This window comes from Aotus nancymaae, unplaced genomic scaffold (assembly GCF_030222135.1).
Source record: "Aotus nancymaae isolate 86718 unplaced genomic scaffold, 86718_ANA_hifiasm-v0.15.2.pri h1tg000059l, whole genome shotgun sequence".
Classification (NCBI taxonomy): domain Eukaryota; kingdom Metazoa; phylum Chordata; class Mammalia; order Primates; family Aotidae; genus Aotus; species Aotus nancymaae.
Genome location: NW_026988473.1, coordinates 42,625,348 through 42,652,383, shown reverse-complemented (window position 1 = coordinate 42,652,383; position 27,036 = coordinate 42,625,348). Strand labels below are relative to the sequence as shown.

General features: G+C 52.3%; 1 protein-coding gene and 1 long non-coding RNA gene across 5 annotated transcripts in view; both read right to left on the bottom strand.

Moving 5' to 3' along the window:
- Positions 1–539: 539 nt before the first annotated feature.
- The window catches only part of USH1C (USH1 protein network component harmonin), a 49,888-nt gene continuing 23,391 nt past the window's right edge, over positions 540–27,036 (bottom strand). The window contains exons 15-27 of one of the 4 annotated variants that reach the window (XM_012456547.2): positions 23,894–23,967; positions 22,960–23,086; positions 22,728–22,777; positions 18,431–18,583; positions 16,978–17,094; positions 15,929–16,020; positions 12,396–12,501; positions 8,538–8,579; positions 8,082–8,135; positions 7,648–7,747; positions 4,768–4,877; positions 3,364–3,419; positions 790–1,018 (exon numbers count right to left, since the gene is read on the bottom strand). In XM_012456547.2, the coding sequence (XP_012311970.2) occupies positions 1,006–1,018; positions 3,364–3,419; positions 4,768–4,877; positions 7,648–7,747; positions 8,082–8,135; positions 8,538–8,579; positions 12,396–12,501; positions 15,929–16,020; positions 16,978–17,094; positions 18,431–18,583; positions 22,728–22,777; positions 22,960–23,086; positions 23,894–23,967 (1,094 nt within the window). In that variant the 3' untranslated portion in view covers positions 790–1,005. Of the gene's footprint in view, positions 1,019–3,363; positions 3,420–4,767; positions 4,878–7,647; positions 7,748–8,081; positions 8,136–8,537; positions 8,580–11,214; positions 11,266–12,395; positions 12,516–15,928; positions 16,412–16,977; positions 17,095–18,430; positions 18,584–22,727; positions 22,778–22,959; positions 23,087–23,893; positions 23,968–27,036 lie in introns of all 4 variants that reach the window. The other 3 variants (XM_064365133.1, XM_064365132.1, XM_012456549.2) reach the window with 3 other exon arrangements.
- On the bottom strand, positions 24,762–27,031 carry LOC105720208 (uncharacterized). Its single transcript, XR_001108091.2, has 2 exons — positions 25,438–27,031; positions 24,762–24,857 (listed from the first exon to the last, which is right to left on the bottom strand). It is a non-coding gene; the product is annotated as an uncharacterized LOC105720208 (long non-coding RNA).

Genomic DNA, 27,036 nt, shown 5'->3' with positions numbered 1-27,036 from the left:
CCCCGGAGCTAGCAGCCCTGGTCCCTGTCACCAGAAGAACTTTGACATGCCCCCTGCTGGGCCCTCGGAGTTATGGCTTCCTGCCTTGAGCCCTTTCATCTCCCACAGGCCTCTGTGGGATGCACTTCCACGGAGGGAGTGGACCCTGAATCTTCCCCCTCACGTGCTGTCGTGGTGACCTCAGGAGAAGCATTGGTGTCTGTGATGTCCTTGAAAGAAGCTGGGGCACCCCATATCTTGAGGTGACCCTTTGGGGCTCCTGCTTTCAGCTATGCTTTCTGGAAGTGAGCAAAATCCCTGCCACATAGACTTCATCTCCTCCCATCTCTGCTGAGAAGACCCTAAAGCCCAGCCAAGCCCATCTCCTGCTTCTGCAACCCTCTGCTCCAAGCAAGTCCTGGCCATCCAATCACATCCTTCATGTCAGACCCAGATCGCAGCACTGGGATCTGTCTCTCACCCTTGAATAGGAACCACAATCCTTATGGTTTTTTGATTTGCAGCCTTGAATCTGCTGCCCAAATCCACACTCACTCCTATAAGTTGGACAAGACATGTGTTTATTTTATTAATGAGCTCACAGTAAGGTTTGCAGCGACAATCCTAGCAGCAATTAGAGCAGGCCCCAGAGGAGAGGGATGGAGAGGGAGACTCCAGTGGGGTCTTATTAGGGTTCAAGGAAGGAGTCCTCTAGGGCTGAGAGAGACCAAATTCACTGGGCCAGAAGAAAGGAGTGAGAGTCTGGATCCCTGAGATACTTTCCTAAACAGCTGCCTGCTCCCTCTCCTCCATGTTGGCCTTCAGAAGAGTGGGCAGAGCTGTTCCTTATCTGGCGCTGGTTCAGGGCCAAAGGGAGTTTGAGATTTCTAGGTGCTGGGTTCAGGACTCCAGGGATGCCATCTGGTGCCTGCAGTGTGGCCTCTCTCAAGGCTGGTCCGAGGCTTTGTGTTCAGGAGGTGGAGCTCACCATTTTCTAGGGGTGAATTTGCTTTCCCTTTCTGGACTTCAGAAGAAGGTCCTGCAGGGAAATGGAAACAGCCCAGGTGGGTGCAGGCCTTGTGAGTGCACACTCAGCCCAGCCAGAGCAAGGCCCTGCAACAGGAGCACCTGCCTTGGCAGCACAAGGCCCTGCCAACCTTTGGAGACCCCTCTGGGTGCAGGCCCCAAGTGGCTACACACCAGCCACACCCACAGCACACAGGAGGCCAGGGAGAAAGTGGGGGGTGAGGGGGACACCTGGGGTCGGGGGAGGGGGAGACTGGGGGGAACACATGCAACAGTCCCTTGCAAAAAGCAAGTGACAGAAAACACAGGGCCATGCAGGCCATCCCAGAAGCCGTGGTCTACTGTCTTGGGAGCATGAGGCCCTAATGTTTTGGGAAACTTGTAACAGGAAAGTCAAGTCCAGGCTTGGGTCTGCCCCAGATGCTGCCATCTGTGGCTTCAGGCCACACCAAACACCAGTTTCACAGCCACCTGCCAGCTCTGTCCACGGGCACATCCCTATCACAGGGTGAGAAACACATCCCACAGCTGGGCTCCGTGGTATGTCCCACAGATAGAGCCCAGGGCCAAGGAAGGGAGAAGACAGAGAAGACAGCTGGTCTGAGCAGGACTCAAGCCACGACAGGGCACGAGAGGACATGAGCAACTCTAATCCGCCAACCCGGGTTCTTTGGACCAGTCTTCAAAACCTCTTAATAGCCCTGGCTCTGGCCAAGTATAGGGGCCAGGGTAGAGCAGAGCTCCCAGCAGGTTGGCATTCACACGAAGGGGAATTTTCACATTCTGCTGAGGACACCTCTGGGGGGCAATTCCAGCTAGGCTTCCTGTGGGCTCCCCCATCCCCACGTGCCTGGTTCGAGGCACTGTCTGTGCCCCGCAGAGAATGGTGCCCAGTATTCATGCTGCTTATTTGGGTGCTGCTTGGGACCCAAAGCAGGTCCCAGGCCGTGATGAGTCAGGACACCTGGGTCACAAGCAAGTTCTGCAGACTGGGCTCTGCACCACCTCCCCGAGGGAAGGGCCTTGAGTCTGAACAATTCTACCGTGGCCAACAGCAGGCCCCGGGCAGCACTTCAGGGATGGCGCTTTCTGTACCCTCCAGACACCAGTCCAAAGAACCTGCTGACAGCGTGGGCAGCAGATGGCCACTGCACGCAGCAGGGACAGACAGGGCCCTGTGGCCTGCCTGCCTATTCACCATGGGCTCCAGCTGCAGGAGGAACCCGTGTCTGTGCACGGCAGCACGGTCTTCAAGGAGCTTTCGGACCGGCTGGGGGCTTTCAGCTGCGGAGGAGGGAAGAGAAGCGCTATATACACGGAGCAGAGCAGGAAACACAAAACAGGTTTGGTTACTGCCAGGCAGAGCTCCACGGGCCTCTCCTTTCACTGGGCTCCTGCCTGGGGTTCTGCCTAGCCCCTGGGTTCCAGAATTAGTAGCTGCTGGACCTTGGTTTCTCCAAGACGTGTAGAGCTCAGACTCTGCTGGCCATGGGGAGCAAGCAGGCACAGCCACGACAGGAGGCAGGAGGCAGCCAGTGAGTGGGTGAGGGCTGGGGAGGTGATGGGATGTGGTGAGGATGGAGGTGAGACACCACAGAGGCAGAGGGACAGAGAAAGGCAGACAGAGAGGTAAGAATGGATGCAGAATGACGAAGACAGAGGAGCAGGGACTCAGAGCCAGGGATGGAGAGGAACGGGAAGGAAGCATAGGAGACAGTAAGAGAGAAAGGGGAGTGAGAAGAAAGGGAAAGAGGAGGGCAGATAAGAGGTTGACAGGAAGGAAGGAGGAGAGGGCGACAGACAGAGAGGGAGGAGGAGAGAAGGCAGAGAGACCCACGTACACAGAGACAGACACACAAGGAATCACAGAGAGAGACAGACTAGGCTGAAGCTCCCTGAAGATCCCACAGGGTGGGGACAAAAGCCTGTGGCCCTGGCTGCCTAGAGACACAGCTGAGTGAATGCAGTGAGCCACCAGGAAGACCTTGCAGAGAGTGAAGGGTGGACACAGACATCTTCTAATTGTCTAATCATGGGGCAGGGGATAAAGTTCTGAGTGGCGAATTAACAATCCTGAGTCTTTGTCTCAATGTCACGGCTTATTCAGTCTAAGACCTCGAGCCTCAGTTCCCCAGAGTAGAGAAGAATTTGGACAAGCCCTCCTGGGAGGCAGCTCGGACACTGCTTCAGGACAATCTTAGCACTAGTCCAGGAGTTTTCTAGGAGCTCTGACTAGGAGAAGCTGCGTGCTTGGGCCATTCCTTCAGGCGGGAGAAGGCTGGGGTGGGCTGGAGAAAGGTGGCTGAGATTCTGGAGACGGAAGAGGCGCTCTCAGGCTAGGTGCCTGCACACACTTACAGCTCATCATCGTACTCCTTGGGTGGGCAGACGGCAACCACAAGGTCGATCCAGTCCTGTGGGGAGAGGGCGTGTGACTCTGGGGCATACTCATTGGATGGTGTGTCTGCCCCGGCACTCCATCCCCATTTCTGGGCACGGTGGCCCAGATCAGCCAGCTTGCACCTTCTTCCCAGGGGCCCACATGGGCCTCACTGTGGGCTTCCATGGTCTGAGGACATTTCTCGTCTCTGAGGCTTCGGGACCACAGAGGCTAGCGTTGCAAGGCCTTCGAATGACACTAAGTTCCCAAATGTCGATCTATGGACTGGGGACAGGCAGCAACCTCAGAGACACTTGGCAGAACTTCTTAAAAGTGTAGACTCATGGACTTGGCCCCTAGAAGTCAGGGGTGCGTCCTGGTAAATAGTACTTTTAACAACCTCTCTGGGTAATTCCGATGCACTTTCTGATGCACAGCCAAGTGGGGGACTTCTGGCCCAGCTTTTTGATCTTAACACCTGAATCCCCTTCAGTGTCATCCCTGACTTGCCCTTCATTCTCCCTCCTTGGCTTGGGTGCATCCCCTGAAAAGTATCGGAAATATCACTGGGCCCCTCTACCATGTGCTAGTTCCTAATATTGAGCTGAAATCTCTCTCTCTTCCCCCAGGACTTCCCTCCATCTAATCCAGGTCTTCCCTCAAGAATCACAGAGAACACTTCTGCTCCCTCTGCCCTAATGCAGCCCTTCAGATAATCAAAGATAGTCATCTTGTTACCCGTGAGTCTTCTCTTCTCCACATCCCTTCATGTGGGTCCCAGGCCCATCTGGTCAGCTTCCTCGGCACTGAACTTAATACCTCAGGCTCGGCTGCCTGTATACAGTTGCACAGGTTGTGCATTGCACAACATGAGCAGGCACCATTCACACTACAGTCTATAAAAGGGCACCCCCTCAGATTGTGCAGTGCACAGCCTGGGCAACTTTATGTGGCAGCCCTGCCCCAGGTGGGTGTCTAATGAGTGCAGAGCAGATTCCTACCAGCCCCTCCTTCATTCTGGGTTCTTTGCTTTTGTTAATGCTTTCTGGTAGCCCCCAGCATTCTCTTGATTCTCGTTCAGTGTGCACTCAGAAAAGACCTTAAGTCTTTTTCTTGGATAAGCTGCCATGCTCTGGCTTTGGGAGTCTGTGTGAGCCACTGGCTTTTTAGATCTAAGGTCAGGAATTGACATTTATTTTTCTGAATCCCACCTTGTCAGATTTAAACCACTGGCTGGATGGAGTATGTGGTGTCACAAAGAGTTGCCTGCACCCCAGATGCCCGCCCTGGGATGAGGCCTCCGATTGTGAGGGCTGGCTGCAGAGGCCAGGGTTTGAGGCAGGCAGGTGAGGGAGGAAAGGACGGAGGGGACTTATTCTTACCCCGCCCTGATTCCAGGCCTTCTGCAGGGCAGCCTCAGCCTCAGCCAGGGTGTAGTCTGTCGCAGTCTTGCCGTTGATCGCCATGATCTCGTCCCCTTTCACAATACCACCTGCAGGAAGATGAGGCTGATGGGCCATCTGGGCTGTATGTGACACGTGCCTGGCCCCAGGGCTTGGCAAAGGGGGTCATTGCCGGACCGCAGAAGAGACCCGTCACTGGGTTCTGAAAGCTCATGTGGACTCAGAAAGCATGAGGGGAAACTAGTCACCTGGTGAGTGGTTAGTCAAAGGGCATTTCATACCCATCCCATCCACACCCCCTCACCCCAGCTCAGGAGAACAGGGACATCATTGACGATGAGCCTCTGTTACTACAGAGGGAGACGGTCCTGCATTTCCAGCACAGTATGAAGCCTGAGTCAGTTCTGCTAGCCGGCCCTCCCTGTTGCCCAGTCGTGCTGGTATGTTCCGGTCCCTGAGCTGCCGTGCTCTCTCCTGCCGCAGAGCCTTCATGTCACTGTTCCCCACCTCGCTTTCTCTTCTCCTAGGTCTCAGATGAAATGTCAGAGGGGGCTTCTCTGACCCTCGCTCAATCGAATGTAGATCTTGCCTATTCTCTCCCAGCATCCCGGACTTTTCTTATTTGGCATTTCCCACAATTTGTAATCATTAACCTGTTTGTTTACTTGTTTACTTTGTTTACTTGTTTACTGATGGTCTCTCCCACCACACTGCCAGCTCCACGTGGGCAGGGATTGTCTTTTTGTTTTGCCATAATGTCCCCAGCACTTCACATAATGCCTGGCACAAAATAGGACCTCAGTAGGTATTTGTTGAATAAACGAATGCTGTAAAAAAGGTGCTCCTGGAAGAGCTGCCTGGGATCTAACAGTTTTGGGGAAAGCTGAGTTATAAGCTGAACAGAGCTACTCACTGCAGGATCTGTCAGTCTTGAATATGCTAACATGCACTGTGGCTCTCCAAGATGCAGACAGATTGTGCGTGGTTTCCCACACCTCTTCGACATCAGAGCCCTTTTTTGAGGAATTTCTCCCAGTCCTAATGTCCACAGAACACTCTCCAGGTGACATTGAAAATAAATCACCCAGAAGCCTTGTGGGCAGGAAGGCCCATAGGAACGTGGTGTATGATACTGACAGTGGCGGCCATGGCGGCTTAAAACACACATGCTCCTAGGGAAGCTTCATCTGCAGCTGATTATGGTCAAAGCAGCGGAGGACTAAACCATAGAAATCAGTTGACTCTGTGCAGTGCAGACGGGGATAGGTGACTTTCACCTTTTCATTTTGTACAAATCCAAGACAGAGTCTCAGGGGCAATAAGGCAGTGGTTGGGTTGGGGCTTTGTAAGTGGGAAGGACCCAGGAGAGTCACCCCTCCATCCTGGTCCCCTCTCTCTGCTAGACACAGCAGACAGGTGTCACAGAAATGTCACCAGGTGACATAGAAATGAAGATAGAAGAGGAGGGTGGGGCCTGGGTGGGCACTGATGGGCTGGGGCAGCTGTCCAGCTGGGCAGGGCCCCTCCTAGGGCTGAAATGAAAGCTTAGAGTGTGAAGTCACCAAGGACATGGGTGCAGAGTTGGACTTGTACCCAGGGCTCCCAGTACCCATACCTCACCTTAGTAACCTACAGAAGCCTGGCTGCCAGCCCCAAAGGGCCTTTCCCTAGTCTGTTTCCCGCTCCTTACCTCTTACCACCTCCAGCTTGTGGTACAGCCTGGCTCCAGCCTAGAACTGCCTGAAAAACATCTGCTGATGGGATCCCCAACTCTGGCCTGGGAAAATAACAGGCCTAGGGCTCCTCCTCTAAAGGCACCTACATCCCCACAAAAGACTCAGGAGCTTCCCTGACATGGAAGAAGCAATCACCAACGGTGGGAGTTCAGACATTGTCCGACAGCTGAAGGGGGTGATTGTTTGAAGCAAGAGATTGTGCCTGGGGTCTGCAAAGGTTTCACTCATCAGCAGAGGGTGTTTTTGTTGATAAGGGGATAAAGAGCAATGCAAAATGAGAAGACAGACACAGGGTATGGGGGACTCTGGCCCTCTGGGAGGGGACAAGGCTGTGGAAGACCTCAGGCAGAGGTGGCACTTGTGCTGGGAGTAAAGCAAAATAACCAAACTGCCCGGATTCAAGTCCTGCCTCCACCTTCTCCTGGCTGTGGGTCCTGGAAGAAATACTTTAACCTCTCTGAGCCTCAGTTTCCTCAGCTGTAAAATGAGAATAACAGAACCTGCTTTCAGGGTTGTGAGGATTAAGTGAGTTCATATCCATGAAACACTCAGACACAGGGCTGTGAGCCAGATGAATGGCATCTGGCACATGGCTAGTTCTGGGCAAACGTTTGGCTTTTGCCATAACTGAAAGGACAGGAAAGGTTTTGGGGGCTTCCATGCTTCTCCTCTTCCTCAAAAGCCCTTTCTCCGCTTCATGAGGCTGCCATTGACTATGGCTCAGCTCAGGGCTCATCCTTCTGAGGAGCGATCCTGGCCTCCCTTTTCCCCTTGGTGGGTTAGGGGCCCCTCTGGGTTCCCACAGCTTCCCTCCACTCTGAGTTCCCCATCAGCCTTTAGGAGACTATGCTCTGACTTTCAGTATCTGGCAATTCTGAGCCCGTCTCCAACCCTGGCTGGGGAGCCCCTGAGGGTGGCATCTGGCTTGGCTGTGTACTCACAGGTCCCAGCACCATCCCATCCCCCAGGGATTGGACAGATGACTGGATGGATGGACCTGAGTGGGAGGGCGTTCTCCAGCAACCAACAGCCCACTCCAAGTGGTCACCTGTTTGCTTTCCCGGAGGGCCCCACCCAACCTCTGTATCATCCCCAAAGCTGAGTGTGGCTGTTTCCCACTCACCATGCCGCTCGGCAGCTCCCCCCTCGTACACAGCAGAAACGACCACCTTCCCAATGGGGGAGTCCACACCGCCTTCCAGAGCCAGGTCTAAGGATCCCTCCTGGTTAGAGGAAAACAGGTCTTAGGGAGCGAAGCTGACAGCAGCCTGTGGACCCTGGGCATGAAGGAGTCTCTTGACAAAGCCACAGTAAGAGCAGGAGAAGCCATGGGGCCACCGGCAGTGCCATCAGGAGAAAACAGGGCCTGGATGCTAAGTAGGGCCTGGGTAATATGTGGCCCTATAACAGAGAGGCATCTCCATGGGGAGAGGGGAGGACAGTGGGGACCTGAGAGGACACCTGGGAGTGACCTTGACAGTAGAAGCAGGGAACCAAGGCGGGAGGGGCGGGTGCAGAGAGGGATGGCAGCCCACTGGCCTCCACGTGCCCAGGTACCTTCTTAATGCGCAGGAGCCGGACGTCCTTCCCCATGATCTGCTCTGGGGTGAACTAGAGGGAAAGAGACAGTGGGATGCTTTGAGCTGGCCTGAAGGGTGGCGCTGGGGGTAGGGGTGGAAGGGGAATCCAGGCACCTATGGAACACTGGGCCCCATACAGCAGGTAAGCAAGGGGGCCGTGCCCAGTCCTACCCCCTACTGGTCTTCAACTGGGGGTCCCAGGCCCAATGGGGACAATGGACACATATGTGCATATGCACCATACAGTTCACACTGGAATGCCCTCTGGAAGGAACCTTTGTGGGAAGAGCAGCTGGGGCATCACTGGGGCTCTTCTGTGCCCCACCTCATCCCAGGACCCCAGGGCCTAGAATGCACTACTGTCAAACACTTTAACCCCTATGCTGCCCTGTTCCTGGGGTTACTCCCCCAGGAGAGAAGAGTCACCTCTTACCATGGAGTAGGGGTCGAAGCCTTCCTCATATTTCCGGAAATCCTGGAAGCAAAGGGAGGGTTTTAGGGCAACAGAGCAGAAGCCCTTGAGGGTCAGGGTCAGGGAGGAGGAGGGTGAATGGTCAGAATCCAAGGGTCAGAAGTGGGGGCAGAGTGGGAGCAGGCATGGCCAGGGCGGGGGATGCAGACAGGAGGCAGGCAGCCCCAGTAGCCAGGGCACCCCGGCTCAGGGACAAGCAGGATGCTGAGGAAGGCTTTAGAGGACCCCGGCTCTGCCCTGCTTTAGCGGCATAAGCGTCAGGGGCTTCAGGGGCACCAGTGATGTCTAGATGGTTTGGAGAGAGAGTGTCTGCCTTGCTGAAAGTGTCAGCCCCAGCCTCAAGTCCTTCAGGTACCACCTCATCTCTTCCAAGTCTCTACTGGAGCAGGCCCAGGCCCTGGGGGGATGAAGCTCAGGGCATCTCCACCCAGTGCTCTGACTCCCAGGAGGGGCCCATCCAGCTCAAGAGAAGGCTGTTCCTGGAAATGAGCCACAAGATGATGGAGGAAGGCCAGAGGCACGAGAGGAAAGCAGGCGGTGATGAGAAGCTGTGCTGGCCTGGGGCCTGGCAGGCTCTCATGTAATGCTCACCTAGAAGGTAAGAGGCCTCCCCAGGTTCTGGGGAGCCCAGGTTGGCCCTTTAGCCAGGGAAGAGGGGAGGACACACAGTTCAGGGGACCTGGCTTGATGGGGGATGCTGTGGGACAATGGCTCCAAAATGCAGAAAGAAGACAGTGAGGTGGCATCTGGACATTTAGTGAGGCAGTGCCCGAACACGTGGCCTTCCTCAGGAGTCACACGCAGTGAGTGGGAGCCAGGGGCATCCCCAGGCTGAGGCACCAGGATGCTAAGTGTGAGGGTAGCAGAGCCATGACTGGTCCCATGGAAGGTGGAGCGGAGGAGAGCCCCGTGGCAGGCCTCGCCAGACTGAGTGGAGTCACTCTCAGCATGCAGGTCCCTAGACCACACCAAGTGTCCCCTGAGGCCCATGGTCTGTGTCGTGGGGAGGCCACAGACACCCCAATCCTCAGAATGCAACAACCAAGTTCTGGGCACAAGATGAGCACCAAGTATCAGCAAATAGATCCCCAATCATCTGCCTGGCATCCCTCCTCACTTGCCTCCATCACCTAGGCTCAACCCCAAGAGACTGCGAGCCTGGCTCAGCTTGGAGGCTACATCCAGGTCAGTGTGTGGGCAGCAGACAGAGGAAGGGGCGCAGCAAATGCACGGGCAAGAGGGGTCATTGAGCAGGGTGTGGAGTCGATGCTCTTTGACTTTGAGGGCCCTGCCTACCTCGGCTGTTTCCCCTGGAAGGCTGGCTCTGGCCTCCTTTCTCCTTGATCCTAAGAAGCAGCTCTCAGGGATGGGCCAGATGGCAGGTACTTGTGTTTTGTGTGCATTTAGATCAGAGACTCATAAGCCACTGCAATTGGTCAGCCCTTAAAGAGGCAGCCCAGCCCCTCATTCAACAGAGGAAGAAACCGAGGCCCAGAGAGGTGATATTCATGCCCAAGGTCACCCAGTCAGTGGGCAGGGTAGCAAGGGTTTGCCTCCAAGCCTGAAGCCTAGACTCCGCACTTCCCTACTTCTCTCCCTGTGAGGGCTATTTGTCCCCTAAACCACCAGGTCCTGGAAGGCCTCTTTTGTGGCGACAGTGCTTTAGAGGCAGGAAGGCGCAGTGTTTAAGAGCACAGGCTGCAGAGACCAACCTCCCGGATTCAAATCCAAGGACTGACACTAGCTGTGCCAATATCAGCACATTTTCAAATCTCTCTGCTTCGGTTTCTCATAGATAAAATAGGTATGATAACAGCATTACCACCCAGAGTTGTTGGAAAGATTAGATTGACAAATCCCTGGGCTGGGAGCAGTCTCTTTTGCCGACACCTATGTCTCACTTCACAATTAATATTGCCCCTTTGCTCCCTGCCCGTGGTCAAATCAGCCTGTGGCCTGATGGTGTTATCAGTGAGGAGGCTGGAGAAGCCCGGGCTGGCTGCAAGATCTCCCTCTGTCCTGGGGTTTCTTTCATTGGTGATGAAACAGCCAACCAAATGGCTGGCTCAGTGGAGGTACCCCAGGAGGCAGGGGATTAGGTGGCTGCCTGCCTGATGCCACTCAGAGGACCAGCAAGGACTCCCATATCCCTGTGCACAGGAGTACACTAGGCATGTGGAGGACCTCAGTCACTACCTCCTCCCTGATGCTGGTTCAGTGTCAGGCAGGGTTGGTGAAGCTGTGATCTGCCCAGAGAAGAGGGAAGGTACTGGGAGACACGTAAGGCAGCACCTTCCCTCTCTCCTAGGGCTGGAGCGAGGGCCCATCTTGGCCTCTGAGGGTTCCCTCTGCCCTGCTCCTCTCTGGACAAACAGCAGCAGACAAGGTAAGTGCCCAGAGATCCGGCTGCCTTCTCAGCTCATGCCTGGGGTCTAACAATCCCTGGGTCCCCATCTGATATGAAATCCTCCCCAACCCTTGCACAGGCAGTGGATGACACGTTCTGGCCTGAGGCTTCGTGGCAGATGGGGCCGCCGCGGACCTGACCAGGTACTCCCAGAGAGAAAGAAGTGGCACAGAATGGGAGGGACAGGGGGTGGTGGGGAGACCCCCAGACACACAGTGAGTATCATTTTACTTGTCTGAATGCTGTCTGATAAACCACCATCCTCTTCAACATCTCCTGTGGCTGCCGGGGGGGAAAAAAGTTCCACACTGGATATTACCAATAGGTCTTGGCTGCCCTCTGGTGCCAGGCCTCAGGCCTGCCAGCCTAGGGCTGCCCTGCTAATGTCCCTCCACGAGCAGACAGTTTGGCTTATGTTAAGGGCCTACTCAACACCCAAAGATGCTACCCAGTTGTTGTCAAGCAAACACCACCCCTTGACATTAGCCAGAGAATATGACATGAATGCATCGGCAGGCTATCCCAGGAGCAAAAACTTTGCTCTCTGGGGAGCTGATGGGGCAGCTAAGGCCCAAAATAAATATCTCAGCTGTCCTGCCCTGACATTTGGATAGAGTTTCCTTGAAAGGGAAGTTAAAATTCGGACATGACTCTCTTCTCACTGTGCATGGGAGGCCAGTCAGTGGTCAGCTCCTCTGGGAGGTGCACATGAATCCCAGCTCCCTTAGCCATCAGTAACTGAGGCCAGCAGACCCTTCCACTTCCCCAGGGCCTCGCCTCAGACTCCTAGTCCTGGTGAGAGGTGAGAAGTGAGCTGGAGGAAGGGATTGGACCTGCTCTGGCCAGTGCCCCATCTGAGGGTGTTTCACGCCAGGCCACAACAGGCCTTAGGGCAGGGGCCAGGGCACCTGGAATCTCTGTAGGTTTTGGCAAGATAGCAATGAGGGTAAGAGTGTGGACTTTGGAGTCTGAAAGGCGTGGGGTAAGTATGAAGTCCTGGCTCTGCCTGGGGCACCTGGTGCCCCTCTGGTAACCTCTCTAAACCTCCCTTTCCTTGAATGTTAAACAGGATGCCCCCAGGAACCATCTCACAGTACTGCTGTGAGGATTCATTGAGGCCGTGCAGAGCCTGGCACATGGGAGGCTCTTCACAGGTCTTAGCGGTTATTATTACTTTTAGACAGAGCTCTAGGCTGTTCAGTCAAGTGGGGAACAGAAATTCCACTGGTTATGTCAACATCCACTTAAACCCATGTGGCCTCAACTCTTGGCCAATAAGAAGGTTACGAGATGGCATCTGTGATCTGTGTTTTTGTCCCACCTCACTTTCCCTCCAGAAAAAGCAGAACCCAGGGTGGGTAGCCCTCGTCTGCTCCTCTAGAGATGATCCAGAGGGGGCTCAAGGGGCTTACCAGAACTTCAGATTTCACAGCTGGCCTGTAGATGAAATTGGGCTCCTGGTGGACCATGACAGGTTTGGAGATGGTGGACACGCCAGGGCCTCGTGGAGGCTGTGGGCTTGGGCAAAATGTCTACAGGTGTTAGTTTAACAGGGACCCAGGTGAGGTCATGGTGGGGTGACTGAGGCCAGTCATGCTACTTCTACATACATGCAAATCTACACCCATGCACATGCTGAGCCAGCCTGGTCCATGCAACCTGCTGGAGGTCCTAGGGGTGTGATCTTCAGCAGAGAGATGAGAAGTCCATTGGCCACAGTGTGAGCTGAGACCACAGAAACTACTGAGTGGTTCTAAGAAATCAGGTGCTTGAGTCAGAGCCTGACTTGCGGGTGCTAGCAGCCAGTGTCACTCAGGAGACACACTTTCAGACCCCTCTCTCAGTGGCCATAGGTGCTATCCAGTGTCCCCTGTATTTAAAGGCTGTCTCTTCTGCCACAGTTCCAGTTCCTGAAGCATCTGCTACTCCTAGTGGGTGGGGGCACATCATCTCTAGAGGCCATGGGGTGAGGACCAGCAAGAGTGGCATCCAGGGAAGCTGATGCAACCCGTCTGCTTGGCTCTAACCCACTTGACCATCTTGGGCAAGATGTGTCTAATCAGTTCACAACCCTGCTCCAAACCCTCCCAAGAGTCTCCATTGACTACTGAGCTCATCGACTTGACCCCCAAGGCCTCTCCACCTTCCTTTTCAGCCTCATCTCTCACTCCTTGCCACCCTCCTCGCATTGCCTAACTTTAGCCTCCAAAATGCCAGGCTTTCTTGACCTGAGGCCATTGCATGTGCTCTCTCCTTCTTCCGCATTATCTTACAGGTTTTAGCTTGGGCATCAGTGCCTTCAGGAAGCCTCCCTTGAGATTTTGCTCTCCTCCACCCCTCTTCTTTATTACAGCACCTGCGCTTCCTCTGTGTCCACCCTGGTGGTGTGGCAGTTGTCTGCTTACTTTTCTTTGTTCCCCGCCAGACTGTCTTGAGCAGGGAGACTGCAGCTGTCTATGTAGTGGAGATTCCCAGTGCACTGCATAGTGCCCTGGCATATAGTAGGTGCTCAATAAGCATGTGTTGAATGAATAAATGAATGACTAAATAGTACAGTAGCACATGGGACAGTGCCTGTGGATAGATTTGGCCCTGAAAACCACCCGATAGCAGATGCTGGTGTGGCAGGCACAAGTGTCAAGCCAACACAGGTGTTTGTTTCCATGACTTGGGGCCTGCTGGTGGCTAGGCTGACTGTGTGGGCGTGTGGTCACCCACATGTCCTGCTGCAGCACTGATGACAGCTTGCCAGGGGCGGCAGGGAGGAGGAGTTTGGGCAGGGTAGGTGGTACAAGGGTGAGAAGTGGGCCAGATGAAGCCAACCAAACAACAGCTCCCTGGCCTTTGAGGCTGGGACAACCCTGGCTTTGATATCACTAAAGACATTTATGGTCCAGTTCTTCAGGGCTCCTTGTGTTGCTTGGGGGTGGTGGTTAACCTTCCCTGGGCTCTGATCAGGAACAAACAGTGGGAACTTGGTGATGCCATGAAGAATCAGAGAAAGCTGGACTCTGTCTTGAATCTTGACCCTGAATGAAAGTTTTGCTGAGATTAATGGAGATTGCTAAGATCCCAGGTTTGCAGCTTCACCCAAATTTTCTTGTACTCTGAACTGTCAATAACCATAGTTAATGTCTACTGAACACCCATGATGTGCCTGCCACCCTTGCCATCTTAACTTGGAATGTGTTCATGTATTAACTCATCTGATTCGAATAGGTGGCTGCCATTAGCATTCCTGTTTTTGGACAGGGATGCCTAGGCTCAGATAGAGGAAGTAGCATTTGTTCAAAGCCATCCAGCTAGTAAGTAGCAGAGCTGGGATTCAAACCCAGGCAGTCCGACTCCCTGCGGCTCCAACTTGCCATCTTTATGTTCCCTGCACTTGCAATGCCCTTGCTGCCATCCTCCATGTATTGCCATCCCTCGAGGCTCAGCTCATAAGCCCTCTACTCCACAGAGCTGTCTTCAACCTTCGGTTAGAATGAATCCCTCCCACACTGCATGGCCTATCCACATTTTATAGCAGAAGCCTGTCTGGGCAGCAGCTCATCTTTCACATGGCGAAGTCCTGGAAAGCACAGGCATGTCAATCTCCTCTGCATCCTCTTCAGCACTGTTTCCCTCTCCCTTTCGCAGAGAGGCCCCAGGCAGGTACTCACTCAATGTGGACTCAGATTTGTTGAGGAAGAGCTATTGCTTATCTTGATGGAGGCAACTTACAGAGAAGAATGTTGTGCAAAGCTAACTCAGCCCTAGAAACCAGATCCTGGCTGGGCTCTGGGGGAAGACGTCCCTGGAATAGGCAGATATCTTCCTATCAAAGCTGCAGGGCTCACGACTCCAACCAGAGCTCCAGAAAGGGTCCCTCTGAGAGTTTCCTGCTGGAAGCTGCAGCCTTGCTGGCATCTGGCACTGTCTTCACTGCCACCTTCCTTTTCCTAAGCTCCCCTGAGTGCTCTGAGATACTTGTCCTTCTCTCCATTAAGGAACCGAAATCCATGCAGGGGAGGTTAATAAAAACCACTGGTCAGGTGCTATTATTGACTATGCCCTCCCGCAGCGGCCCCTGCTACCCTCAGCTGACATGAGCTGCTTTTGCGCTGACTCAAGCTTGGCCTCATGGCTACGGGAGCAGAATAATATTTTGTTTTTCCCTTCATGGGATCCAAGCTCTGTGTGTTCCTCAGAGATTGCATATTTCAAAAGTCTTTGGATTACGAATGATTAATAAGAAATATGTTTTTTTTTTCAGAGAGACACTTTATCTTCCCAGCATCCAAGAAAAACATTCCTATTCTTTTAGTAGTAAATTTGGAGATTTCTAGGAACTCTCTCATCTTCATTTTTTCTATAGCTGAAAATTGGCCAGAAATTTCTGGGTATTACACTTCAAGCCAGTGCAGTTGGCCAGTAGCATAGAAAATGGCACTGGAATGTCCTAATACTGCATTTGACAGTACAGTGTTATCACTTCATTTACACAGCCTAGTACTTCTCTCCTGCTTCCTCCTCCCCTCCCTTTTTTCCTGTTAAATCAGGAGTCATTTCCCATATTCAAGGCTTTCTGGGATAATAAGTGGAAATGACTGGATGTGACAGAGTGCTCGCTATTCATTAACATAGCCGTGCAAGAACTACACCGAAAGTTACCAGCCTATGCTAGCAAACAAGAGCTACCAGAGAGCAATGAATATTAAATGGATACACTGTTGCTTACCCCAAAGGCCCCAGGCCATTAACATGCAGTATAGCACTTCAAACTCTGTAGGAATCGTATACATGCAGGACGTCCACACATGCACGCGGAGGGGGCATTCCTGGAAAATGGGGTGAGACGATGTTTCTTTCTGTCCCCACTCTCGGGAGCAGTGGAGGACATGGGAAACAGCAGTTCTCCCCATTCTTCCTACTCCAAACATAGCATGCAGAACAGGGGCAGTACCTTTGGGGTGGGTGGGAAGCTGCGTTCAGGGACAGGGGAGTTGGTGGGCTTCCCACTGTGGATCTTTCCCTCCCGGTCCTCCACTGGACTGCCTGTGTCCCCAGTGCGGAAGGGATGGTTGCCCAGTGCTTCTTCCAGCGCCGAGGGCAGTGGGCGGGTGGGAGTGAGGTCTTGGGTGGGAATGGATGGCGGGGGAGGGATGGGAATGGGGGGTGGAGTGCGCTGCACCCAGGGGGAGGATGAGGTGCTCACATGGCCAGATGAGGGGAGGACAGGGGGTGCCGGGACCTTGTGGGGTGGGTTGGAGGATGGAGGGTGGGGCATCACTGGCAAAGCAGAGGGAGTCTTGGGGGGATAGTAGAACATGTCCAAAGGGATGTCGTCCAGGTCAGTGGTGTGCAGGTGCAATCCACCTGCAAAGCGTCTCAACGGTGGGGCCAGGGGAGAAACAGAAGGCGGAGGAGGCGGGGGCCCTGTGGTCATCTGGGGGGCGGGTTGCAAGGAGGTTCTGTAACTGTCACTCTGATTAGTGCTCCACTTCACATCAAACGCTATGCTCTTCTAATCTGTTTCTCTTGCTACTGGAGACCCACCACCCTTAAACCAGAACCATGGGGTGCTATTCCTCTGCCACCTGGTTGCGCAGCTGAGTCTATACTAGGCTGCTGGTAGAGAGTGCCCAAATGCAGAAGAGCCCCCAAGTTATGCCATCTGTGGGTGGTAAGGTGTTCACATAGTTCATCCTCTAAATTGGAACTCCCTAGAGAGTGTAAGGGGCACGCTTAGCCATAATGCCAGGACAACATCCCTAACTGGGACCATCTCAGATGAGCTGGGACTTAGTGATCACTCTGGAAATACACCCAGAAATACAGACATATCCCTCTTCCCCAAGAGGAGAGTGGGCTGGAAGGAGTGGGCCTGGACAGTGGACGGGCACCTGTGAGGCTGGTGATACTTGCTAGTGGCCATTTCATCTCCCACTGTTCCCACAGTGGGTCATTCTGAAGGCAGCAGGAGGGTCTGTGTGGAAAGCGGGGCTCCGTTACCTCTGAAATCTCATTATCAGCAGAGGAAATCTGCTCAAGGCGCGTCTGACAGAGCCTCTCCACCCAATATTGAATCTTTTCCGACTCTTCAAGGTCTTCCCGCTCTGTCTCAGACACCTGGGACCCAGGATCGGCGCAGAGAGGAGAGGACAAAGGGCACATTGAATAACATGGACAGAAATAGCATGAAAGCACTCCTTCAAAAACTCCAGAGTACTGTGAGGTGCAGCAACTATCTAGAAAGAGACCTGGGCTTGTTCCAACTGGCCCTCAAGGAGGCGGCAACAAGGGAGAAGAGTGTGTCGGGGTGTCAAGTTCACCAAGCAGAACTTGTTGGCAAAATCAGAGATGGGGCTTATGTATTGTGAGGGATCAGCTGGATCTCAGATCCCCATGAACCCTGAGGCTCTTACGATTTTCCAAGAATGGTCTTTTTGTAGCCTCCCTCAGCACCTTCCAAGAGTTTAACTTGACTCTTTTTTTCCCTGTTCCATTGTGCCTTGCCCTCAGAAGCATGAGTTCAATCTTATTTTTAATTATGTAGCTAATTTGTTCATAATGTCAGACTAATGCATTTCACATTTTCCAGGACTTCTCTGGTTTTATAATCTAATCAAATTGGCATTCTGATTCACGTATGCGCTAAAGAGAAGCAGAAACAATGATACCTCCTACAGCTAGGGAGTTAAGGTTACGCATCTCACCTAGCATAGAAATTATTCATGGTGTACGGTTGCTTTGGACATGTCTTCAGGGAAACAGCCTCAGATATATTCCTAGGTTGATGAGGTCTAGCCACAGATATTCCCTATGTTGATGGGAGCAGCCTTAGACTCATAGCCTGATTAATGGGGAGATAGCCTCAGACCTACCACCAACATAAAGGGATTAGTTTCAGACCCATACTTCCTGAGCCAAGCTAAGTTGTGGGGGGTGGGGGGATCTGGTCTTAGAATAACCTGGAAAGGGAGGCCAGAGTGATTCAGACCTGTAAACAGGTCAGTGGAAGCCTAACTTCAAAGCTACAAGCAAGGCAGAAGAGTTAGACTCAGACCATAGTCTGAGTAGCCTCAGAGCCATACCTAAGATGGAGAGGCCTAGACTTAGACTCTGGTGTGGTGGAGTGAAGAGGACAGACTCACACCTCTAAGCCAGGTGTATCATGGGCTAACCTGAGACCTAACATCTGGTCAGAGAGGCTAGCCTCAGACACACCCCTGAGCAAGGAGGCTAGTCTCAATTCCAAACATGCTGTAAGCCAGGAGCTAACCTCAGATGGCCCTGGGCAGGTGGCAAGATCTCTCTCTCTCCAGGCTGGAGAGCAGGGAGGGGCTCACTCCATCCCTGTATGTCATTTGGGGAGAACAACTCCAGCTGGTCCTCTGGGAGCATGTGGGGAACAATCACACTGTGTCCCAGGGATGCTCGCCTGGCCTGCAGGCAGCACACGTACCTCCTGGGCCAGCCGGTTGATCTTTAGCTGCTTTTCCTTCTCCAGCATTTCCTCTTTCTCTTTGTAAAGCTTTTGCTCAAACTCCAGTTCCTTCTTATTCTTTCTCAAGTCCTGCAGGCTGTCATACTTGGCTTTCTTCTTATCTTTTCCTTTCTGAGTAGATGTGGCATTGTTTGTATGACGAGGATTGCAAGGAGTATCGACACTAGCACAGCACAGCACACAGGCATCCAGTCCTCAGATAGCACAACCGTCCCACGGTGAGCCCCTCCCCCAGCTCTGCCTCACCGCACTGGAGATCAGACCTCAGGTTTCAGACAGGAAGGCCACTGCTACCCACTGCAGAGTGGGAGACACATTCTCTTTACCAGCCAGAAAGACTGGCTTATTAGTTCACTAACTAGCTGTGTGGCCTTAGCTACGTTCCTTAACCTCTCTGTGTCTGATTTGCCTCATCTCCCAAATGGTAAAAATACCTCCTCCACAGGCTTGTCACCCAGTGCCAGTGAAATGACATCTGTGAAAGAACTTTGTAAAAGTTTTGTATAAATAAAAAATAAATAAGCACTGTATAAATAAAGGGTATTGTGTTGATTTCCCTGTATCTGGCACATGCCTTCTATACATCACCTCATGCTCAGATTCAGAGATGCATCCTGGGAGGCTCCAGAGAAAATGTGGGAGGGCTGGCAAGCCCCAACCATAGAAGTCCTGTCCTAAGCCACACACAGACCTGGGGGCTGAGAGCCAGGGATGTCAGATTTTTCCCAGGTGCTTAAGCTCTGGACCATTTCATCCTGGTGAGTCTAGACCCGCAGTTTCCTCTGAACTGGGCCCCTCTACTGAGGGCTAGCTGGAAACTGCAAGACTGGAAGGCAGGGGATGGAGAGAATGGCCTAAGTGCTTTACACCCACCATCAGGTTCTAGAGGATTTGGGGAGGGACATGAAAGGCAAATAGACTCCTTATTTTTCCTGTAGGAACTAGACCCACCGACCCTGCATTCCTGGCCGCTTCCCTCATGGGGTTGCAGGGAAGCCAGGGGCTAAGGCAGGAAGAAAATGATCATTTATGAACTGCCTATGTGCCAAGGGATTTACATAAATAATCTCCTATGTAGGTTTATCTTCATTCTTTGATAAAGGAGCTGAGGCTCAGAGAAGTAAAGTCCCTTGTTCAATATCAGACATCTCATAAGCGATGGTGCCAGGATTTGGACCTGAGTCTTTGAGGTCCCAGTTTTTCTGCAGTGCCCCTATGAGCTGGGGGCAAGGGAAACACTGCAGGATGGAGGGAGTGTCAGCCCCCATCATGCACAGTGTGGAGGACAGAGCGAGCACTCAGGAGAGGGGCAGGGCAGCAGAGACAGCCCACACCCTGGGCAATTTCTGGGGTAAGGAGGAAACCCCCTGTTCATTGAGCTCACCTCCACCCCAAACAAGCCTTCCGGGGATCTGCTCTCAAATTTCCTAAATCAACTCAGCATCCAAGGCCAGGAATGAGGAATTGAGCTCCCTAACAATGGACACACAACTTTCATCCACAGCTGGTGGGACTTGGTGGGACTTTATGGACCTCTGAGGAACTTTTCCTAGCTCCTCTCCTAAAGACACACACCTCTGTGCACTGCTAATGTGCTCTGGAAATGGTCGCCTCTGGGACCCACCTCCAGAGCAGTGTATGAGCCTCTTGAGAAAATGGTTCTCCCTGCTTCAGAGTCCTGCTTGCTTCATTGCCTACCTTGCTCACTAGACTCCTAGCTCAGTTGATAGATGAATCCCTGCTATTGTGGTAGAGATTCAGACAGCAATTTCCCAAGAGGAACCAGAGACACTGCCTAATGGCAGCTTGCTAGAGTAAGAGCCTGGCCTCCCCCAGGACCACTATGAGAGAAATGACCATTCTGTTGCTTTACAAAAAACTGCTAGTGCTAGGATTATAGAATCAGGGCTTCTGGGCGGGGCAGTAGACAGTTTCTGTCTCACGCCCAAGAAAGTCACATCTGTACAGATGCAGAGGGCAAGCTGCCCCGTGGCATTTCCCACTGATCTCAGACTAGCCCCACACAGGTAAGTTACCTTGCTGTGTGTGAATCTGCCTCCCCTGTCAGACTGTGGGCTCCAGCAAGTAGGGCTGGTCTATATGAGTGACTCAAGAAATTCTGGTGAAAGGGCTTAGTCAGAATCATGAATCCTTCAGGCCCTGGCATAAATTTTATGGGGCCAAAAGCCTGGAAACCTTGAGCCTCAGAGGGATTTACTGCCAAGGCAGAAACAGAAGACATTGAATCTTTATATTATTATTATTATTTTCTTGAGACAGGATCTTGCTCTGTCACCCAGGCTGGAGTGATGCAATCTTGGCTCACTGCAGCCTCTGCCTTCTGGGTTCAAGTGATTCTCCTGCCTCAGCCATCCAAGTAGCTGGGATTACAGGCATGTGCCACCATGCTGGGCTAAATTTTTGAATTTTTAATAGAGACAGGGTTTCACTATGTTGGCCAGGCTGGTCATGAACTCCCAATGTCAGGTGATCCACCTGTCTCGGCCTCCCAAAGTGCTGGTATTACAGGCATGAGCTGAATCTTTATATTTTTAAATAAAGGAAATTTGTGCACTGATGATAATGGCCATGGATGCCCACTTGTATTTTCTGGGGACTTGGTGTTCCAGCTGCTGGGAAACAAAGAGTCTCTCATGGCTCTAGAAAAAATGATGATGGGTTTTCAGGGCCAGCATGAGGGGCAGGGTTCTGTTGTCCTTTCAGCTGTCAGTTATATCCATGGTCTGTCAGTTACAATATTCCTTTTGGTCCAGACTGAGAGGGGAGGCAGATGGGGTGACTGTGCTATTGATTCTACCCAGAAGCAATTTTTCTCTTTTTTGGAAGTAAAATGAAAATGAAAATGCCAGCTGTTTCTGGAGTAAGTAGACTAAGGGATGGGGGAAAAGTTGCCCTCACTATCACCAGCCCTTGCAAGGACGTGATTTCTGATGGGAGGTGGTATGTGTGGAAGACTCTAGTGCTTTTACATTTACACGTTATCAGTACCTGAAAAAGACTTGACATATCTGCCTCCTTTATTATTTTTTTCATGTAAAATCCTATGTGTGGTTTTGTGTGTGCGTGATTGTGTGTGTGTGTGTTTTGTCCTCTCTAGCTGAGTTCTAGTAGAGGCAGCATATAGAGAAGAATTAGAAATCAAACCCAGTGAGGCATCCTAAGCCACCAAAGTCAGCCTGTCAAATGGAACAGACAGTCTTATGAGACCAAGGCCTTTCTGAGGCCATGGCAATGTGGGAAGGAATTCCCCGAGGAACTCTGTTCCAAGTTTATTCAACGCTGTACAAATCAAGATCTGTGTTCCTAGATAAAGGCACTTACCTCTGTCAGGAAAAATATTACTATGAGTTATTTTAATAGCAATGTGCTGGAGGAAGGGGGTAGATTTTCCTGGCACAGTTAATATTCCCATTTTACAGGCAGGTAGAAGTTACATATCATCAAGGTCACTCAGCTGCCAGTGCTCTGGTTTCTGGAGAACCGACATCTTGCCAGCAAGTGCTGGTCAAGTGATAACATCCAATTTAGCTCACCCAGATTTATGCTGATGCCTGACTTCCAAATACCAAGTCATCTCGAATGTCCAATTACAGATATTAACAGCAGTGTTTTCACAATCAAATGTCAATGTGATTTAGAAAGACAAGGACAGGAGAGTTTTACAAGGCCTGGAGATATTGTAATAGGATTTAGAGAGAAAATTAAAGGTCCTAGAGATTGGAAAATGTATTATCCTGGGCACATGCAGAGAGATTCCTAGGAGAGGGCTGTGCTTGGTGTAGGCTTCTGTCCCAACTTGAGGCAGCAAACCCCCACCTCGCCAGCCAGGCTGCATCTGGCACAGCCGGTCCTACAACGTGCACTATGCACACCCACCCTGGTAATTCGCTGTGTCTGATCCCAGGCTTCTGGCCTTGGCATCTAGTTCTACTTGTCAGAGAAACACAGGAGAAGCTTTCTGCCCCTTCCCTGTGCCCATCAGGGCCAGTGCTGATGCACACAGTGCCAGATGGTACTTGGGCAGGTCTCATGAATACCTCCTCCAGTATTGCCTTTCCAATGGCACGCAGCCATTTGATGTCAGCCTGACACAGAGACGCAGATGGGGTTAGCCTTCCAAGTGAACAGGCCAAGGCACACCATTTAGTGTTGACAGGACAAGGAATGTTTGGGAAAAGCCAAAACCCACAGCAAACTCAGCAGCACACCAGCACGGCACCCAGCCCTGTCCTACCTTCCGGATGGTTGGGAATTTGCCATCATAACGATAAAACCACCCAAAAGCTATAAGAACACAGAGAACAAAATGATGAGACACAGCTCAGCTCAGTTCAGCCAGAGCGTCCATGGGCAGCAGATGGGAGCTGGATTCCCAAGGAATGCATGGCTTTGTGAGATGAACAGCATTGGCAGATCTGACAGCAAAACTGCACCCTCTGTCCAACTGTCTGCTCACCTGGCCTCACCTGGATTGCAGAACAGGCCCAAGACCACCTGAGAAAAACCCTGGTTCCCAGGCCCTGGGTCACTCTCGAATGTCTCTCCCCAGAAGACTGGCTCAGAAGTCAGGGCCAGAACATCAAAGAGAAAACCCTGTGGAAGGACGCGCTTTTCCAAATCACAGTCTTCACATACAAAGCCTTGTTGAAAGAGAACAAGGCCTTTTCTAACCCATGTCTGGTCCTTCCATCCAAGAATTGGCTCGAGACAAAAGGGAGCCTGGGTGTCTGCCTAGAACTGTTGTTCAACAGAACAAAACTGGCTTGTCTCATAGCGCAGGCCAAGTCCTCTGCTTTCAACACCGAAAGAGAAGGCAGTGGCTGGGGCAGCTCTGGGATAGACGGTTCCAGCAGGAGTGGGCAGGAGATGTGCTCCCAGAAAACACATCCTCATCCAAGCCAGATAACCAGTGCACCAGCCCCCTTCCTGCCCCAGGCCACAGCTCCATAGAGTAATACTCCCAATCTGAAGCTCCCTGGGGCCAAGAGTGATGGCTGAATTACCCACCCCGGGCCAGCCTGAATGCTGGAACATGATGCTGAAAGCCTCCTGATGGACCAGAGACTACTTCCTTAGTTGCTGGATCTGGGCATGGTCTAGGGGGTCCTGGGGGAGAGGCCAGAGCAGCAGAGGGGGAATTTGGGCAGTATCTAAATATTTGAGCCAGCAGTTCAGTGGTACCGGTGTGCGACAGCTGATCTACTAGCCTAGCCGTTGAGTCCTGTCCTCTAGGCTTTATGTACGGTGCTTGGGCCAAGCCAGGGTTTCAAGCAGCTTTGTAGACTCCAGCGGTCCCCATACATGCCAGTCCCCTGAATCTGGGTGTCTGTACTGCAGTCAGGAGGAGGTGGGCAGGGCAAGCAGAGCAGCCAGGCTAGGGAGCAAAGCGGGGGCGCGAACCTGCTCTCCCTGCTCCTCTGTGCCTCCATCAGGGTCGTCTGCGGGCTTGAGCTCAGGTTCCACTCCCTGATCATCTACCCGGGGGAAAAGAGGAGGAAGCTGGTGAACCAAGAGGGACTTGGGAGACCAAGAGGCCAGAGAAGCTTCTCAGGAGTGTGGGGACCAGTGATCAGCTTCCTCCAGGGAAGCTGTGAGGTGAGGGGCAGGGGACAGAGTTCAGGAGAGCAGAGCAAAGGTTTTTTGCTCTGAGCTGGTGCATACAGTGCTTTCAACCCTGGCGGCTTTAATTTCTATGTCTATATAAAGGGCTAACAATGGGAAACTCAGCTCTGAGGGCAGTGTGTGAACTATTTTGTAGGGTGTTGGGCTGAAGGTTGGGAAGTGCAGTGAGGAGGATGGGAATATCTGATAATTGCACAGGTTTGAGGACAAGGCGCTGCAACAGGAGAGCAGATCCTCCTGCCTTCTGCTTATCACCCTTGGCTTGGAGCTCTGGGTCCTCAGGGGATGTCTGAACAGTCTGGGCAGCAGATGGAGGCTGAAGGTCCTGAGGAGGTGGGGATATCCCAAAAGGTAAAAGGGGCACATGCGGTTAGGAAGACCTGAATTTTAACATAATGTGGAGAGAAGAGCAAACCCTCCATTCCAGCGTTTCCGGCTTGGACTCTGGCCTCCCTAGGACCCTGGAAGGTAGTGTACCAGTTTGCTTGTGAGCTGCTTTTTAATATTTCAAAAGCGTAACAGAACTTGCCCATTGGCCTATGCAAAGACTGTTAAGTTCTTTTGCTCTTGGCTCAAATTACATTTACCCAGCAGTAGAACCTGGATGCTCCCTTACTAACAAGGACTACTTAATAAAACAATGGAACACAAACAATTATTTAATAGTTTGAAAGGAAAATAACCTCAACTTCCAAATCATGGGGTCTCTTGTGGCGGAGGTTGGGAAGATAGTGATGGGGCCCTGGATAGGGAGAGAAGGTTGGAGATCCTTATTTAAACCTCCCCATCTTTCAAGAATCCTTCAGCTACTGGATCCTTAATCAAGACTGCCCCTGCCCCCCACCTCCATGCAACCACCTCTTGCCTAAGCTAAGGAAAGGAGCCTCTGTGGTGGTTTCCTGGTCTTCAGGACTTGGCAAAATGTTGGGGTCTACTGTTTTAGCCATGGGTAGGTGGGAAGAAGTAATTGTAAGAGCCCCCTGGGACAGGTTGGGAGGCAGTCAGTCCCAGGCATATCATTAGGATGAGTGACTTCATTTTCCAGATAAGAGATGCTCTGTGCTCTTTTATTTTAAAAAATGCAGGGCCGATCCCTTGCAGGCACAGAAGCCTGAGTCAGGAATAAACTGTCGCAAGCTAGGTCCCCAAGTTGAAGGGTGGTTGGGTAGGCGCTGGCTGGGGCCCAGGCCTGCTGGACCAACTCAGCCAAGACCATGCCAGCCCCCAGAGAACAGGGAATGAGGCAGGAGGGGAGCTGGCTCAGGGACCTCACTGCATTTCCTGCCTTAGGTCCAAATGAGAATTAAATCGCCGGTGCATACCGAGATGGATGGAAGCAGCAGCTGTCCCAACTCAGCGGGCAGGCGGGGGTCATCCATCCTGTGCTTTGTGGAGCTGCCTAAGATTTCATTTACCTTGAGCAAAGGCAAAATTCTTTCTCTTTTTATTCAAGGAGCTTGATTTGGTTAAAAAGCACTAAATAAATAACCAGCTAGTGAAAGGGTTTTTATTTTCTATTGTTCCTGAGAGGGTGTGTTTGCTGTGAAGCTGAGACCCAATTTCTTGGAAGGTACCAAATTGACTAGGATTACTTCCATGAGAAGCAATTAAAATCGATTTCTCTCCTGAAGCTCCTATTTCACTCATAAGAGCAAATTAGCTGCCCGTCTAAAACACGGATCATTCATCGGGAACTTAGTTCTGGCCACATCCTCAACTGATACTGAATGTCACGGGGGAGGCTGATGAGAATGTGCTTTGTCCTTCTGAGAGGACCAGGGGATGACACTGCCCTGCTGCCAGGAAGAAATGTGTTGGGAGTTGTTTGCCTGCACCAGGGAGGGGTGAAATGGAAGCATCCAGATGCGCTGCACCTCTTCCTTGGTGCAAGTGGCCTGTGTTGGCAGGTTGACATTGCCATAGGTTTTAGATGTGACCCAAAGTTGGGGACAGAACTGTACAGACCCCAGCACAACATGCCAAATGGTTGCCCTGCAGAAGAGATGGGGAACCTGGGCTCTTGAGTCCAGATTCACCCCTAGTGGGAGGTTCCCAGGTCAGCTGAGCACAATCAGCTGGAGTAGGGCCTGTCCTGTTTTGACTATAAGTCAAAACAGCTGGAATATGGGAGTAAGGACCCAACCAGCAGTCCTGGACTTGTGGTTGTCATGGCCCCCGTTTTCCTCCATCAGTGTGTGCTGTCTCTTAAAGAGGCATCTGGAAGTTGGTGTTGAGAAGGTGGTCAGGGAGCAGGTGGTAGAGGCCTGAACTGAAACTGGAGGTGAGGACGTGGGACAGATGAAGAGAGGCGATGGTAAGGAGAGCATGAGCTGAGGTCCCAGGATAGCACAGCTGCAGCCCACAGCTGGATGCCTGGGAGGGGTCTCCTAGTCCTGTTTCTGCCTCGATCCCTGGAGTGGCGTGACAGTGGTCCATGTACAGGGGTGTAGGGGCTGGAGACACTTGGCAACCTCCTCCCACAGTTATGCATCAATCTTGGACCACTAGAGCCCTTCTCTGATGTGAGATTCTTCCTCTCTTTTCTGCTGCTGGCTTCCCCTCCAGCCCCTATTCAGAACCAAGGAGGAGAACCCGGTACCCAAAACACTAGGACAGTAATCCCATGAGCTAGTTTCACTTTCGCCATGGCTCTTATTCCCTCTTCAGTAGCCTGACAGCCCGTCCAAGTCAGTGTGGGGACCTGGGAGCTGCGTATGTGGAGCTGGCCCATGAACAAGGGGATCAGACAGATTCCTCCTACCTCGATGCCAGGGCAGATGACCCCTGACTCACAGCTGCTCCTCCATGAAGGAACCGCAACCCAGAGCACCCTGGGCTATTCACCTGGGAGGTGGTGGTGAGGGGAGGGGGGCCAGCATTTCTGTCTAGCCCCCTTAGTCTCTCCCCTCAGCTCATGAAAC